General features: G+C 38.7%; 1 protein-coding gene across 2 annotated transcripts in view; it reads right to left on the reverse strand.

Annotated features, from left to right (window-relative positions):
- The window catches only part of FSIP2 (fibrous sheath interacting protein 2), a 120,097-nt gene extending 108,097 nt beyond the window's left edge, over nucleotides 1-12,000 (reverse strand). For both annotated transcript variants that reach the window (XM_051849368.2, XM_051849367.2), the window contains exons 1-5: nucleotides 11,790-12,000; nucleotides 11,307-11,432; nucleotides 5,499-5,660; nucleotides 4,729-4,818; nucleotides 719-855 (exon numbers count right to left, since the gene is read on the reverse strand). In XM_051849368.2, coding sequence (XP_051705328.1) covers nucleotides 719-855; nucleotides 4,729-4,818; nucleotides 5,499-5,660; nucleotides 11,307-11,432; nucleotides 11,790-11,888 — 614 coding nt within the window. In that variant the 5' untranslated portion in view covers nucleotides 11,889-12,000. The remainder of the gene's footprint in view (nucleotides 1-718; nucleotides 856-4,728; nucleotides 4,819-5,498; nucleotides 5,661-11,306; nucleotides 11,433-11,789) is intronic.
- Nucleotides 12,001-15,051: the final 3,051 nt, after the last annotated feature.

A 15,051-nucleotide genomic window follows, 5' to 3' on the forward strand; every position in this document is an offset into this window, starting at 1 on the left:
GATAAAGCCATAATAAACTTCTTTTGTTTCTTGACTGTGCTGGCTTCTTCAAACTTAACGTTGTCCATCTTCAAAAACGAATCATAAAAAGTTGATACTGCTCAAGACATGTGCTAAAACACTCCCCTTCCCTCTCCTACTAAAGATTTTAGGGGCTTGTGTTGTGTGGTGCAGCAGGTTAAGCAGCTGCCTCCAATGTTGGCATCATATATGGGCACCAGTTTAAGTCTCAGCTACTCCACTTCTGATCGAGCTCCCTACTAATGCACCTGGGAAAGCAGTAGAAGACAGTCCAATTCCTTGGGCTCCTGTACCCTCATAGGATATCCAGAGGAAGTTCCTGACTACTAGCTTTGTCCTGGCCCAGCCCTAGCTGTTGCGGCAATCTGGGAAGTAAATCAGCAGATGGAAGATCTTTCTCTCTCTCTAACTACCTTTCAAATAAACAAATATATAAATAAATCTTTAAAAAATATGTTTGGCTCACCTTTCAGCAATGCTGTCATCTCTGGTAGAAATTCTCCCTCACAGACTTGGTGCCAAGGTTCCCAATTTTTGTACTTCTTGCTATCCCTTCCTTCCTCTCCACAATGAGGGCTATAGGGGAATTAAATATCTACTACTGTAAAAAGAGTCCTGCCTTCAATTCTTTCCTGTGTTTTTTACAGTTTGAGTCCACACAAAAAATATATATAATATGCAATAATTTAACTCTTACCTGTGTCTTATTGAACGCTCCCGGTCCTTAACACATTGGGGGCCTTCTTGTAACAACCAATTTTGGAAGTGTGTAATACCAGAACATCCAAGTATCTGACTTTCTTGTAGTTTATGTATCTGTTTTGCAAGCATTTTCTATTTCAAAAAGCATTATAAATATATTATTTGTTTACATTTCTTAGAAATTAAAAACCATTAACATTCCTATATTTTAGATATGATTAATTCTGCTTAACTGCATTTAAATGTATTATGAAGTCATTAGAGACATTTCATTGAATAAAAATAATTATTTATCTTTCTTAAAATAAAACATAATCATTTAATTTTATCAGTGCACCTATTACTAAAAAATGAAAATCTAGAAGAAATAGAAGAAAAACCTATGTACAGAGAAGGTAAGTGGAATAAAATTGAATTCTTAAAAGCATAAGAAAATTTATAGTGTTTATCCAGCACTATTTTTTTAAACTTTTATTTAATGAATATAAATTTCCAAAGTACAGCTTATGGATTACAATGGCTTCCCCCCCCCCAATAACTTCCCTCCCACCTGCAACCCTCCCCTTTCCCTCTCCCTCCCCACTTCCATTCACATCAAGATTCATTTTCGATTCTCTTTATATACAGAAGATCAGTTTAGCATATATTAAGTAAAGATTTCAACAGTTTGCTCCCACAAAGAAACACAAAGTGAAATATACTGTTTGAGTACTAGTTATAGCATTAAATCACAATGTACAGCACATTATGGACAGAGATCCTACATGAGGAGTAAGTGCACAGTGACTCCTGTTGTTGACTTAACAAATTGACACTCTTGTTTATGGCATCAGTAATCACACTAGGTTCTTGTCATGAGTTGCAAAGGCTATGGAAGCCCCCTGAGTTCACCGACTCTGATCATATTTAGACAAGGTCATAGTCAAAGTGGAAGTTCTCTCCTCCCTTCAGAGTAAGGTACCTCCTTCTTTGATGACCTGTTCTTTCCACTGGGATCTCACTCACGGAGATCTTTCATTTAGATCTTTTTTTTTTTTTTTTTTTTTTTTTTGCCAGAGTGTCTTGGCTTTCCATGCCTGAAATACTCTCATGGGCTTTTCAGCCAGATCCGCATGCCTTAAGGGCTGATTCTGAGGCCAGAGTGCTATTTAGGACATCTGCCATTCTATGGGTCTGCTGTGTATCGCACTTCCCATGTTGGATTGTTTTCTCCCTTTTTTATTCTATCAGCTAGTATTTGCAGACACTAGTTTTGTTTATGTGATCCCTTTGGCTCTTAGTCCTACCATTACGATCAATTGTGAATACAAATTGATCACTGGGACTAGTGAGATGACACTGGTACATGCCACCTCGATGGGATTGAATTGGAATCCCCTGGTATGTTTCTAACTCTACCGTTTGAGATAAGTCATCTTGAGCATGTCCCGAATTGCACATCTCTTCCCTCTCTTATTCCCACTCTTATATTTAACAGTGATCACTTTTCAGTTAAGTTTCAACACTTGAGAATAACTGTGTATTGATTACAGTATTCAACCAAAAGTATTAAGTAGAACAAACAAACAAAAAATACTAAAAGGGATAATGTATTAAGTTGTTCATCAACAGTCAGGGTGAGGGCTGATCAAGTCACCGTTTCTCGTAGTGTTCATTTCACTTTAACCGGTTTCCTTTATGGTGCTCAGTTAGTTGTCACCTATCAGGGAGAACATGTGGTATTTGTCCCTTTGGGATTGGCTTATTTCACTCAGCATAATGTTTTCCAAATTCCTAACAGGGATCACTTTTCAGTTAAAATTTAAACACCTAAGAATAACTGTGTGTTAATTACAGAGTTCAACCAATGGTACTAGAACAAAAAAATACTAAAATGGATAAAGTATTACATTGTACATCAACAGTCAGGACAAGAGCTGATCAAGTCACTGTTTCTCATAGTGTCCATTTCACTTCAACAAGTTTCCCCTTTGGTGCTCAGTTAGTTGTCGCCAATCAGGGAGAACATATGATATTTGTCCCTTTGGGACTGGCTTAATTCACTCAGCATGATGTTTTCCAAATTCCTCCATCTTGTTGCAAATGACCGGGTTTCATCGTTTTTGAATGCTGTATAGTATTCTATAGAGTACATGTCCCATAATTTCTTTATCCAGTCTACTGTTGATGGGCAAATTGGTTGGTTCCAGGTCTTAGCTATTGTGAATTGAGCTGCAATCAACATTAAGATGCAGACAGCTTTTTTGCTTGCCAATTAAATTTCCTTTGGGTAAATTCCAAGGAGTGGGATGGCTGGGTTGAATGGTAGGGTTATATTCAGGTTTCTGAGGAATCTCCAGACTGACTTCCATAGTGGCTTGACCAGTTTGCATTCCCACCAACAGTGGGTTAGTGTCCCTTTTTCCCCACATCCTCGCCAGCATCTGTTGTTGGTAGTTTTCTATCCAACACTCTTAATCACAAAACATACCTTTGTAAACATACACACACACACACACACACGCACAAAAAAAAAAAACCACCACTTTGTCAATTTGGCTCGATACTTTTCACCCTAAAATATTAATTTAGGGCCAGTATAGTAGCAAATCAGTTTTATTCCCCCCCTACACCCCTTCCAATTCAGCCTTTTTTTTTATCAGAGTGTACTTCCAACTTCCTGTTAAGCTGATTGAGAAGACAATGGAAGATGGCCCAAGTACTTGGGTTCTGCTACCCATATGGGGAACCACAGATATCCAGTGCATGAAAGATATCTGTCTGTCTGTCTCTGTTTCTATCTCTGTTACTCAGCTATTCAAAGAAATAAAGTCTTTAAAATACAATATAACTTTGCAAACACACACAACTTTGAGTCAGAACTTGAAAAGAAGTCATTATCTATAACCATTCCCTCTACAGTCAGTCTCTCCACTTCAACTTTAACAGCATTTTTTACTTTATGAATACAAATGTATGGGTGGAGGTACAAACATACCATGTTCCTGTTCTTTGAATTACCAGGAAGAAGCAATGAATATTCACACTGTGTAAACTGTTTTCGGTTCCAGTTTAAGAATGTTGCTACTACACTAGACACTTCTTATTGGTCTCAGCTCAGGTGGAAGTAACAGATTTAACTAACAAATTACTGAATTATGTCAAATATAGCAATTTCAAAATATTGCTTTTTCCTGCTGTAAATTTTCATTTGGAATAGTATTAGACAGTAATTATAAGAAAATACTTCCTTTGTAAACAATTCTTTATTCCAAACTATATGTAAATTAACAAGAAACCAAATTTATCCTAAACAGCACTCTGGCCTCAGAATCAGCCCTTAAGGCACGTGGATCTGGCTTAAAAGCCCATGAGAGTATTTCAGGCATGGAAAGCCAAGACACTCTGGCAAAAAAAAAAAAAAAAAAAATGATCTAAATGAAAGATCTCCGTGAGTGAGATCCCAGTGGAAAGAACAGGTCATCAAAGAAGGAGGTACCTTACTCTGAAGGGAGGAGAGAACTTCCACTTTGACTACGACCTTGTCTAAATACGATCAGAGTCAGTGAACTCAAAAGGCTTCCATAGCTTTGGCAACTCATGACAAGAGCCTAGTGTGATTACTGATGCCATAAACAAGAGTGTCAATTTGTTAAGTCAACAACAGCAGTCACTGTGCACTTACTCCTCATGTAGGATCTCTGTCCTTAATGTGCTGTACATTGTGATTTAATGCTATAACTAGTACTCAAACAGTATTTTTCACTTTGTGTTTCTATGTGGGTGCAAACTGTTGAAATCTTTACTTAATATATGCTAAACTGATCTTCTGTATATAAAGAGAATCGAAAATGAATCTTGATGTGAATGGAAGTGGGGAGGGAGAGGGAAAGGCGAGGGTTGCAGGTAGGAGGGAAGTTATGGGGGTGGGGAAGCCATTGTAAACCATAAGCTATACTTTGGAAAATTATATTCATTAAATAAAAGTTAAAAAAAAAAGAAACCAAATTTAAGTATTTTACTTACTTGTTCTCTAATATAGTTTCTTTCAAAATCCAATTTTAAACTGGTAAGATATTGCCTGTACTTGTTCAATTCCCTCAAGGTACATACAACCTAAAATCAAAAATATATAAATATTTAGAAGTCATAGCAACACTCTGCAGAGGAAAAACACTAAAGACATACAATTTGACAAAATTTTGGTATAAATAATAATAATACAAGTATCTACATTTTTAATCAAAATAAATTTTCTATTCAAAAATATCATTTAATATGACCCATATCTTAACAAAAATTAGGTACACACAACTGGAGTTATTGACATAGTAATTCCTATTAATTCTCCATTACTGCAATTGTAAATGTGACAATATTCCACCCTGATAAGATTTTTACAGACTAAATTTTTCTAGGTTCTATTTAAGTTTTTAAAAATGTGTATGGAACACACTCCTTGACAAGTATGCAATGACACTAGAGACAGAGAAATAGTACCATGATACAATGGAGAATTAATATACCTTTACCTCCTAAAATTACCTGTGAATAATCTTCCAGCACTACAAAGAAAAAGAGGAGAAGTAGTTTCATTTAGAAACAACTGTTATCTGATTTATCCTGACCTAAATACTGAGAAAATTATAGATGTGACCATTAAGTAAGTAGCCTCTCCTGACCAAATTAAAGGTGAGGCAGGCCCTCCAGTATGGTATAGAAGCAAATTTATATCAAGTTTTAAAGGTTTTCATTGATTTAAAGCAAAACCAAAAACAAAATCTTCAACAACTCACTTTATTATTGCTGGTGATGTAGCCACCTTTCTTTAATCTTCTCAAGATATCTTTGCGTTTATAGTATGCTCTTAAATGTGGATCATGGAGACTTTTATATTGGTTTTCAAATAGTCGGCAATAAGGATCAGTCAGGTTAAAACCATAAGAAGGTCGAAAAAGCTGCAAACACAGACCCAAAAGTATTACAAATATGAAATTAATGCATTTTCACTTCTTAAAAACCCACTGAGATAACCAAAATGTTTGTTGAAAATAAAACATGGAAGAAGAATCTGAACTGAGGGAAAAACCAGCCACAGACATTTTAGGTTGGGAAAGTTTAAACACCTTTCCATTCCTCTTTTCTCTCACCTATAATTAATTATTCTGAAAACTCATGTTCACTCAATTAGTTTCTCCTGTGATCCCCATCAACCCCTGGCTCTAAAATAAACAAGAAAGAAAGAGAAGAATAAAAGGAATTGAACATAATTTGTTTTAAGATGTAAAACTAAAGTTACGATTTTCCCTTTTCCTTCTCTCAACTCAAGGCACTAGAGTGAAAAGACAAAAGGATAATATTAATTATAATTTATTTTAGTCATGTGAAAATGAAAAGTGATCCTTGCTAGGAATTTGGAAAACATTATGCTGAGTGAAATAAGCCAATCCCAAAGGGACAAATACCACATGTTCTCCCTGATAGGTGACAACTAACTGAGCACCATAAAGGAAACCGGTTAAAGTGAAATGAACACTACGAGAAACGGTGACTTGATCAGCCCTCGCCCTGACTGTTGATGAACAACTTAATATGTTATCCCTCTTAGTATTTTGGTTGTTTGTTCTACCTAATACTTTTGGTTGAACACTGTAATCAATACACAGTTATTCTCAAGTGTTGAAACTTAACTGAAAAGTGATCACTGTTAAATATAAGAGTGGGAATAAGAGAGGGAAGAGATGTGCAATTCGGGACATGCTCAAGATGACTTATCTCAAACGGTAGAGTTAGAAACATACCAGGGGATTCCAATTCAATCCCATCGAGGTGGCATGTACCAATGTCATTTCACTAGTCCCAGTGATCAATTGTATTCACAATTGATCATAATGATAGGACTAAGAGCCAAAGGGATCACATAAACAAAACTAGTGTCTGCAAATACTAGCTGATAGAATAAAAAAGGGAGAAAACAATCCAACATGGGAAGTGCGATACACAGCAGACCCATAGAATGGCAGATGTCCTAAATAGCACTCTGGCCTCAGAATCAGCCCTTAAGGCATGCGGATCTGGCTGAAAAGCCCATGAGAGTATTTCAGGCATGGAAAGCCAAGACACTCTGGGGAAAAAAAAAAAAAAAAAAAAAAAAAAACAACCTAAATGAAAGATCTCCGTGAGTGAGATCCCAGTGGAAAGAATGGGTCATCAAAGAAGGAGGTACCTTTCTCTGAAGGGAGGAAAGGGAGGAGAGAACTTCCACTTTGACTATGGCCTTGTCTAAATATGATCAGAGTCGGTGAACTCAGGGGGCTTCCATAGCCTTGGCAACTCATGACAAGAGCCTAGTGTGATTACTGATGCCATAAACAAGAGTGTCAATTTGTTAAGTCAACAACAGGAGTCACTGTGCACTTACTCCTCATGTAGGATCTCTGTCCTTAGTGTGTTGTATATTGAGATTCAATGCTATAACTAGTACTCAAACAGTATTTTTCACTTTATGTTTCTGTGTGGGAGCAAACTGATGAAATCTTTACTAATGTATGCCAAACTGATCTTCTGTATATAAAGAGAATTGAAAATGAATCTTGATGTGTTGGAAGGGGAGAGGGAGTGGATAAGGGTAGGGTTGCGGGTGGCAGGGACGTTATGGGGGGGAAGCCATTGTAATCCCTAAGCAGTTCTTTGGAAATTTATATTCATTAAATAAAAGTTAAGAAAAAAAACAGCAGAAAATCGAGCACTGTGATTTATGGAAACAACTTTAACAAAAACAAATAGAATTTAGATGTTAAAGATTTTGAGCTAAAGCTAATTTACCTTGAGATCTCCAATGAACAAAATCCAACACTCTCTGAGGGCCACAGTCATAAGAAAATCTTAATTCTAATATTATGCAGTTCAACATATTAAGGAAACAACTTTAAATATATATATGAAATGAGGTTTAAGCATAAAATATCACATACAACTGTATGCAATCATTAACACAAAAAGAGGAAAAAAACCAGCTAACAGTCATGTTTCAACAAGTTCTAATTTACATAAAACAGATGATTTATTTAATCTCATTTATGAATTAAAACAGTACCACAGTCATTTTTTGGTGTGAATTTATAGTTAATTACTCAATAGTAGAAATGGCTGGGGGTTGGGTGGCTCTGAAGTGGAAAAAGTGGAGGATACAAGTTTAGAAATTGTATTCATGTTTTTCATTCTTTCTTTTTTAAGTTTGCTTGGCCAGAACAGCATAAATTTCAGTTCAAAGCAATGTCAAATCTGGAACTGGCTGACGTGAAAAACAATTGGAATATATAGAGTATCTGGTAATCCAGAGAACATCTTTCCAGTTTACTGACATATAATTCAATTTATATTAGCATATAACATGTAGATAAATCTAGACACTCTTGAAGGTACCAATTTGTGACCTTTGTTCAATTTTGCTATAGCTACAACTGTAGTCCAATTCTTGAATCTTATGAAACTTGGCTGGGAAAGATCCCAAAAAGAGCTCCCGTAAGATAGATAGGATGCTTTGTGTATGGGTCAAAGTGTAGCTGGGAGAAACATGCTAGGATACTATCTATATTTTTCCATTTAATAATTCTTTGAGAAGTTTCTGACTTCTTGTTTAACATCAAACTTTAAATCCTCCAAGAGGCAACTCAGAAAACCTAGATTCCCTCCTAAGCAAATACTTCCTTAAGAAAGCAAACAATTCTAGGGGATAAAGTCTGGAATTCACTGAGCTCAGATAGGAAGCTCATATCATTCCTGCAATGGAAACAATCAATCATACAAAGTCTAGAAGTGGATTGGATCTTGTAGATGTCAACATTTAATTGTCAATGAGATGTTAACTGTGACAAGCATGTGACAGACCAAAACTGATCTACTGACCTATAAATAAGTAACACCTTTGAATGAATCCATTTATTACAGCCAGAGTAACCCATCTATTTTCAATTACAATACATAAATATAATATTATAACACTGCTTCATCAAGTAGTTCACAGAAAGATGAATTTTACAACTTCAGGAGGGTGATCTGACACCTAATTATAATGAAGTGAATATATTTTTGAGTAATTAATATAAATAATTCAGAGAACATACATTTATTACTTTTAATGGATACAAAAATTGTATATATTTATAAGGTACCATGTGAAGTCAATGCATGAATGCATTGTATAATACTCAAATCATGGTGAACACATCTACTTCTTCAAACATTATCATTAAGAAATAGGCAAGTGAATTAATGGTCATCAGAGAAAATTACAACAAACAGAATATATTTGAAGAGACAAAAGACAGAGCTAAATTTATACCCTAAGGAAGGATTATATCACTAGCAATGGAATAAATTGCAAACATGTTTTGGTAAAGCTAGTTTGTGTAAATGTGGCTCAAGTTGTGTGAAGTTGACATATTTTGTGACCTTATTCTAGATATATAATCCAGGAACAAAACTTACTTTAAGAAATCATGTTTAAGTAGCAGTTGTAAAGTGAATGTGTTTCCTCAAAATTTGTATGTTTCAATCTTGTCCTCCCATGTAGATAGGGATAGGGCCTTGGGAGACAGGTTATGAAAGTAGACCACTTATGACATTAACACCCTTAAAAGAGGCCTCAGAGAACTCTCTAGCACTCTTTGAGGTTACAATGATACAATGAGAAGTTAGCAGAAGGCACTCACTAAAACTTGACCATATTGTGACCTTTGTTAGACCTCCAGATTTCTTACTCTTTTATTTTTTTTATTTATTTTTATTTTTATTTTTTTTATTTTTGACAGGCAGAGTGGACAGTGAGAGAGAGAGACAGAGAGAGAGAGAAAGGTCTTCCTTTGCCGTTGGTTCACCCTCCAATGGCCGCCGCTGCAGCCGGCGCACCGCGCTGATCCGATGGCAGGAGCCAGGATCCAGGTGCTTTTCCTGGTCTCCCATGGGGTGCAGGGCCCAAGCACCTGGGCCATCCTCCACTGCACTCCCTGGCCATAGCAGAGAGCTGGCCTGGAAGAGGGGCAACCGGGACAGAACCCGGCGCCCCGACCGGGACTAGAACCCGGTGTGCCGGCGCCACAAGGTGGAGGATTAGCCTATTGAGCCACGGCGCCGGCCAGATTTCTTACTCTTGTAAATAAATTTCAGTAATTTTTTAAAAAAGATTTATGTTACTTATTTAAAAGTTAGTTCCAAAGAGGAGAGAGGGAGAGAGAGAGAAAGAGAGACATAGATCCTCCATCCGCTGTTTCACTCCCCAAATGGCTGCAATGGGCCTGAGCCAAAAGCAGGAGCCAGGAGCTTCACCTGGGCTTGCCACATGGGTGCAGGGGCCAAGCAGTTCAGCCATCCTCTGCTGCTCTCCCAGGCATATTAGCAGGGAGCTGGATGGGAAGTGGAGTAGACAGGACTTGAACCAGCACCCACATGTTGCTGATGGCGAATTAACCTGTTAGGCCACAACGAAGGTCGCAATTTCTGTCTTTAAGCCACTCAGTCTGTGGCACTATATTATAGCATCCTGAAGTGACTAAAACATTAAGCAAGTATCAGATATCAAAGAGCCCTCTTATTTCTGATGACATCATAAACATTGGAATGGTGGAGGTCACTTAGAATTATCTTTTTGAGTTTTTTTTAAATATTGATCAAAGAAACCATTGAACAAAAATATACCCTACTTCCTCCAGCATTTCATACTTAGTCAAGGGCTTGGGAAGTTTGGGTATAGGGATAGCATTAAGAACTAAAAACATGAAAAGGTTTGGGGGAATTAAAGATTCCAGTCAAGTGTGACTAAGTGTTGAATAAAACCATACCGATCAAGGACTACATGAATTTTAAACAACGTTGTAATAATTCAGAAAGAATCTTGAATATTAGCTCAGATTCACTCATGGAGGAGAAGAAAGTATTCTAGGATTTTGGGAAAGGTGGACAAAAGTACAGGGTCCATGGCCTGCATAGGTGAGTGCAAAGGCATAAACTTGAGGATTGAGGCTGTGGTTGGAGAAAAGCCTCCAAAGAAATGCTGAGTTAAACCATGGAGTCTCCTTCTTATACAAGCAGGATCTTTTTCATTAAAATGAAATTAAAGTGCTCAACCTATAAACCCATTTCAATTTAAATTGTCTTCCCTTTGTGTGTGAAATAGGATTAGGTTGAAAACAAAATAATAAAGTGCTTTCTTAAGAGAGTTTAGTACAAGTTAGTATTGATGTAAGTGATAAGACAGTGATAACCTTATCAACAGTGATAACCTTTCACCTCAATCCTTCTAAGTAATTCAAAACTCACTAAATAGTTATAAATGAATTTTTCTGCCTCAGAAAGGTTGCTATGCTTGAGTAGATTATACACTGAGACTAAGAATCTGGATTTTCTTCCATAATTCTGCCACATCACGCCAGATGCAACAAGTTTATAATGCATCTTTCTGATTGCCCTGGATGTGGATTTACTTTTTCCCTGTCAGTGATGGTGCAAATTCACTTAGTAGACATACTGTGCTGTAGCCTCTGAACTTAACAGCAACTAGAAAAGGGTAAAGAAAACTAGCGTAAGAAAATTAAAACTTAGTTTACCTTTTCACTTATATTTGTGGTAAAGAACACAGTGTCACTTCCAGGGATCACAGGCAGCTTCACCCCAAGAGGCAGATCCAGTAACTGAGCAGCTCCCACGCCGGGAAACTGGGTTTTGTGCGCGCCCTGTCAGATGCAATTGGAGAGTTTTGGCTTCTCTTTGAGGTATACTCAGTGTATGGCAACCTACTCCCACCCCAAACCAAGCAACCGAATAACCAGGCACACACCCAGAGAGGAAGGGCTCCCAGTGGGAAGGCTCTGCAGGCCTCCCACTTCCTGAGGCCCCAGTTCTCCTCAGGCCCCTCCACAGCCAGTCGCAGCCAAGCGCAGCCTGAACCAGCGCCGCGGGTGCGCTCCACCAGGGCGCGCCGGAGATGGACGGTTACAAGCAGCGCGGACCTGGGCGGCGAGCCCTGCCCCCGCCCCAGTAGGCCTTGGGCCCCAGCAGAGGACGACGACGCCAGGCTTGTGGCCACTCACATCTCCGCACTGCTGGGTGTCTGCGGCGAGGCTACTGGCGGCCGTCTTGGCGGCGGCGGCGTTGGCCGCCTTCGAGCAGGCGCTGAGGTACAGCTCCATGGCCGGTCCCGGCCCCCCGGCCGTCCCCCACCCTCTCCTCTCGCCTTCCCTTCCCGGTGGTCGACCCTCCGTCCAGACCGGACTGGGAATGACCAGTACTGGGTGTCCGCGAAGCCCCACCCCTGCCACGTTCCAGGCCCGAACGGCCTCGGCTGTCAAAGGACCGGGCTCGCTGGAGGGCGGGCACGTCACGCAGCCGTTGGCCTTCGGTGCCTTCAACGCCCATAGAACTAGAAAATATATCTTAGTGGCCTGGTCTAAGAGGACCACAGTGGAAGTTTCATTTCACCCTAAAACTAAAACCCCTCCGCCAATCCAAGTCAGAATTCACAGAACTCTGTTGAGGGGTAGCTGGCTGATTTTTCCGGGTCGCAAGGAGCTATGGTTCTGTTCAACAGAAGTCCGCTAGTGATTTCAAGGCCTGGCCTTCCCCTTACAGTCTCTGGTCACATGCCCTCTGCAGGCTCCCGCGTCTTCCCACATCACAGCCTGCATAGCCTGCATTGGCTTCTTTAGGTTTCCTGGCTTCCCTGCCTGCGTCCTCCTCTGGTCTTCCTCTTTCCCGCTAGCTCTTCAACTCTTCCTCTCTGCATCTCCTGCTTTATCCCAATTTGCTTGCTCTTTTCCACCATTCAGGCAAAATTTATGAAGTGGCTGAATTTGTGTCGGTGTTTTTGAACAAAGCACTAAGAGACCGCAGTGTGCATCATAGATTCTTTGTTGTCTGCTGTTATTTCTGCTGTTATTAATACTTACTATTAAGAATTTACTATATTCAGGTACAGTACTAAATATCCTATAAAACATTTGATGCTTATAAAAGTTTTGTCTGTCTGTAATTACCTTTTTTTTCCCTCTCTGGCCTAAGAGACTATTTTTTAAATGTTAAATTTTATCTTTATCTTTTTTTAAAGATTTATTTATTATTTCAAAGAGTTACACAGAGAGAGGAGAGGCAATGAGAGAGAGAGAGAGAGAGAGAGAGGTCTCCCATCCGATGGTTCACTCCCCAGATGGCCACAATGGCCAGAGCTGTGCCAATCTGAAGCCAGGAGCCAGGAGCTTCTTCCAGGTCTCCTACACAGGTGCAGGGGTCCAAGGACTTGGGCCATAGCGGAGAGCTGGACAGGAAGTAGAGCAGCAGGTTCTGGAACTGGCACCCATATGGGATGCCTGTGCTTCAGGCCACGGCATTAACCCCCTGTGCCACAGCACCAGTCCCAAATTTTATCTTTACCTAATAACCATACATATTTGTGGGGTACACTGTGATATGTGAACACTCAAGGTAATTAATATTTCCATCTTCTATCATTTATTTATGTTTGGAGGCTTAGAACTTCTTCTAGTTCATAAAATATATGCAAATATCATGAAAGGTTCAAGGAAAATCGAGTTAAAAAGATTTTAATGAAAAAAAATTTGAAATCTATGTACCTTTTTTCCATAATATGCATTTTCAGAAACTTTTTGAAGACCTCTCCCATGCATGTATTTCAAAAGTTTTTTGCACCAAAATAAAATCATCTTTTAATCAATTTTCTATGAAGTTTTTAAAGGACCCTTGTATACTGTTGTATTGTATATTCCACTGTGCTGTGGACCTCTAGGACTCATTTTTTCCACCCAGCACATTTTCACATTTTAGAAGAACAGTTTGGCAACATTATGGAGGGTGGATTTATAGGGATGAGACTGAAGACTTGGGAGACTTGAGTTGTAGTCACATCAAGAAAATATCTCAGGGATATTTAATGGGTAGAATTGTAAAAACTTTGAACTCTTCCTGTCACATACTTTAAAAAGAAGAGTTGCAGAGAATGGCTACCATGGGAACATATGAAGAGTGGATGAATAGCTTAGATTCTGAAGGTAATGAGTAAGTCAAAAAAGTAAATGATTTTCCTTCTCCCCCTTAAAAAATTTGACATAGAACAGGTGAACTTTATATATAAGGAAAGCATTGGAAAGGAAGAGGTTAAGAATAAATAATCCTATTACATTTATACATAAAAGACAGTGTTGCATTCTTGTAGGTTTTGGAGAGGTATATGCCTGAGGTTTTAATAAATTTTGGGTCTTTTCTGGTGCTAACAGATAATTCTCAAAATTTAATGTTCTTAAATTGTGATTTATTCTCACAACTTTCTGGATAGACTGACAGTTATTTTCATGTGAGTGGCTTTATCTAGGGCTGGACCACCTGTGATGGGTTCACTCACAGGCATGGGGCCTATGCCAAGAAGACTAGAATGGCTGGATGGTTGGGCCCTTACTATATACAGTTTTTCACTCTCTAGGACATTAGAAAATGTTTTTCTATACAGTTGGTTCAGGTTTTTCAGCATCAAGAGGGAGTAAAGAACTTGCATAGACAAGCTAAGATACAGCGTTGAGGAAACTACTGAAGAGTACGGTTTATAGTAAAGTTTCTATCATTGAGGGTTTTTGCTGCAAAAATCTACCAAAGATCATTCGCAGACCTTTGTGATTCATGTTTCTCCTGCACTTAAAATACACTTATTCATCTTAATTCTACCAAAAATACATTCAATGGTGCTATCAAATTTGAAATTTAGCGTCTTATTGATTCAAGTAAGAGAAAGCAAGCTAGATTAGGTTAGACTTGGGCAAACAGCTAAGGATTGTGAAGGGGGGGCTACAGGGTAAGGAGAACAACCTCTGGTTACTAAGCAACACAAAGGCATGCACTTAAGTGATATGCTTTGCAAAAACTAAATGGGGAACTTATAAAGCAAAATTCTGGAGACTATATATTAACAAGATAAAGGATGAAAGCCCAGGACTTTCAGTTAACAAGCTAAAGAAAATTGGGATGAAGACACCTGGGACCAGAGACTGTCCATGGGAGGAAGGGAAGATAAGGAGGTAGGATGAGCTCAGAGCAAGATAAACACTTTTATTAAAGGGCCTGTGCAAACTTTCAAGAGCATATACAACCCCCAGATCACTTCCTTTCAATGGTTTTTTTCTTGAGAGTAAAGCCTCTCTGGGCTGCTTTCCTAGGAGTCTTCTTGCTGCTCTTATACATATATATATTTTTGAAGGCAGAGTTATACAGTGAGAGAGAGAGACAGAGAGAAAGGTCTTCCTTCCGTTGGCTCTCTGCTCTTTTTAATAAGGCCTTTCTGTTTTAGAAGGT

The sequence above is a fragment of the Oryctolagus cuniculus genome, chromosome 3 (assembly GCF_964237555.1).
Source record: "Oryctolagus cuniculus chromosome 3, mOryCun1.1, whole genome shotgun sequence".
Taxonomy (NCBI): Eukaryota; Metazoa; Chordata; class Mammalia; order Lagomorpha; family Leporidae; genus Oryctolagus; species Oryctolagus cuniculus.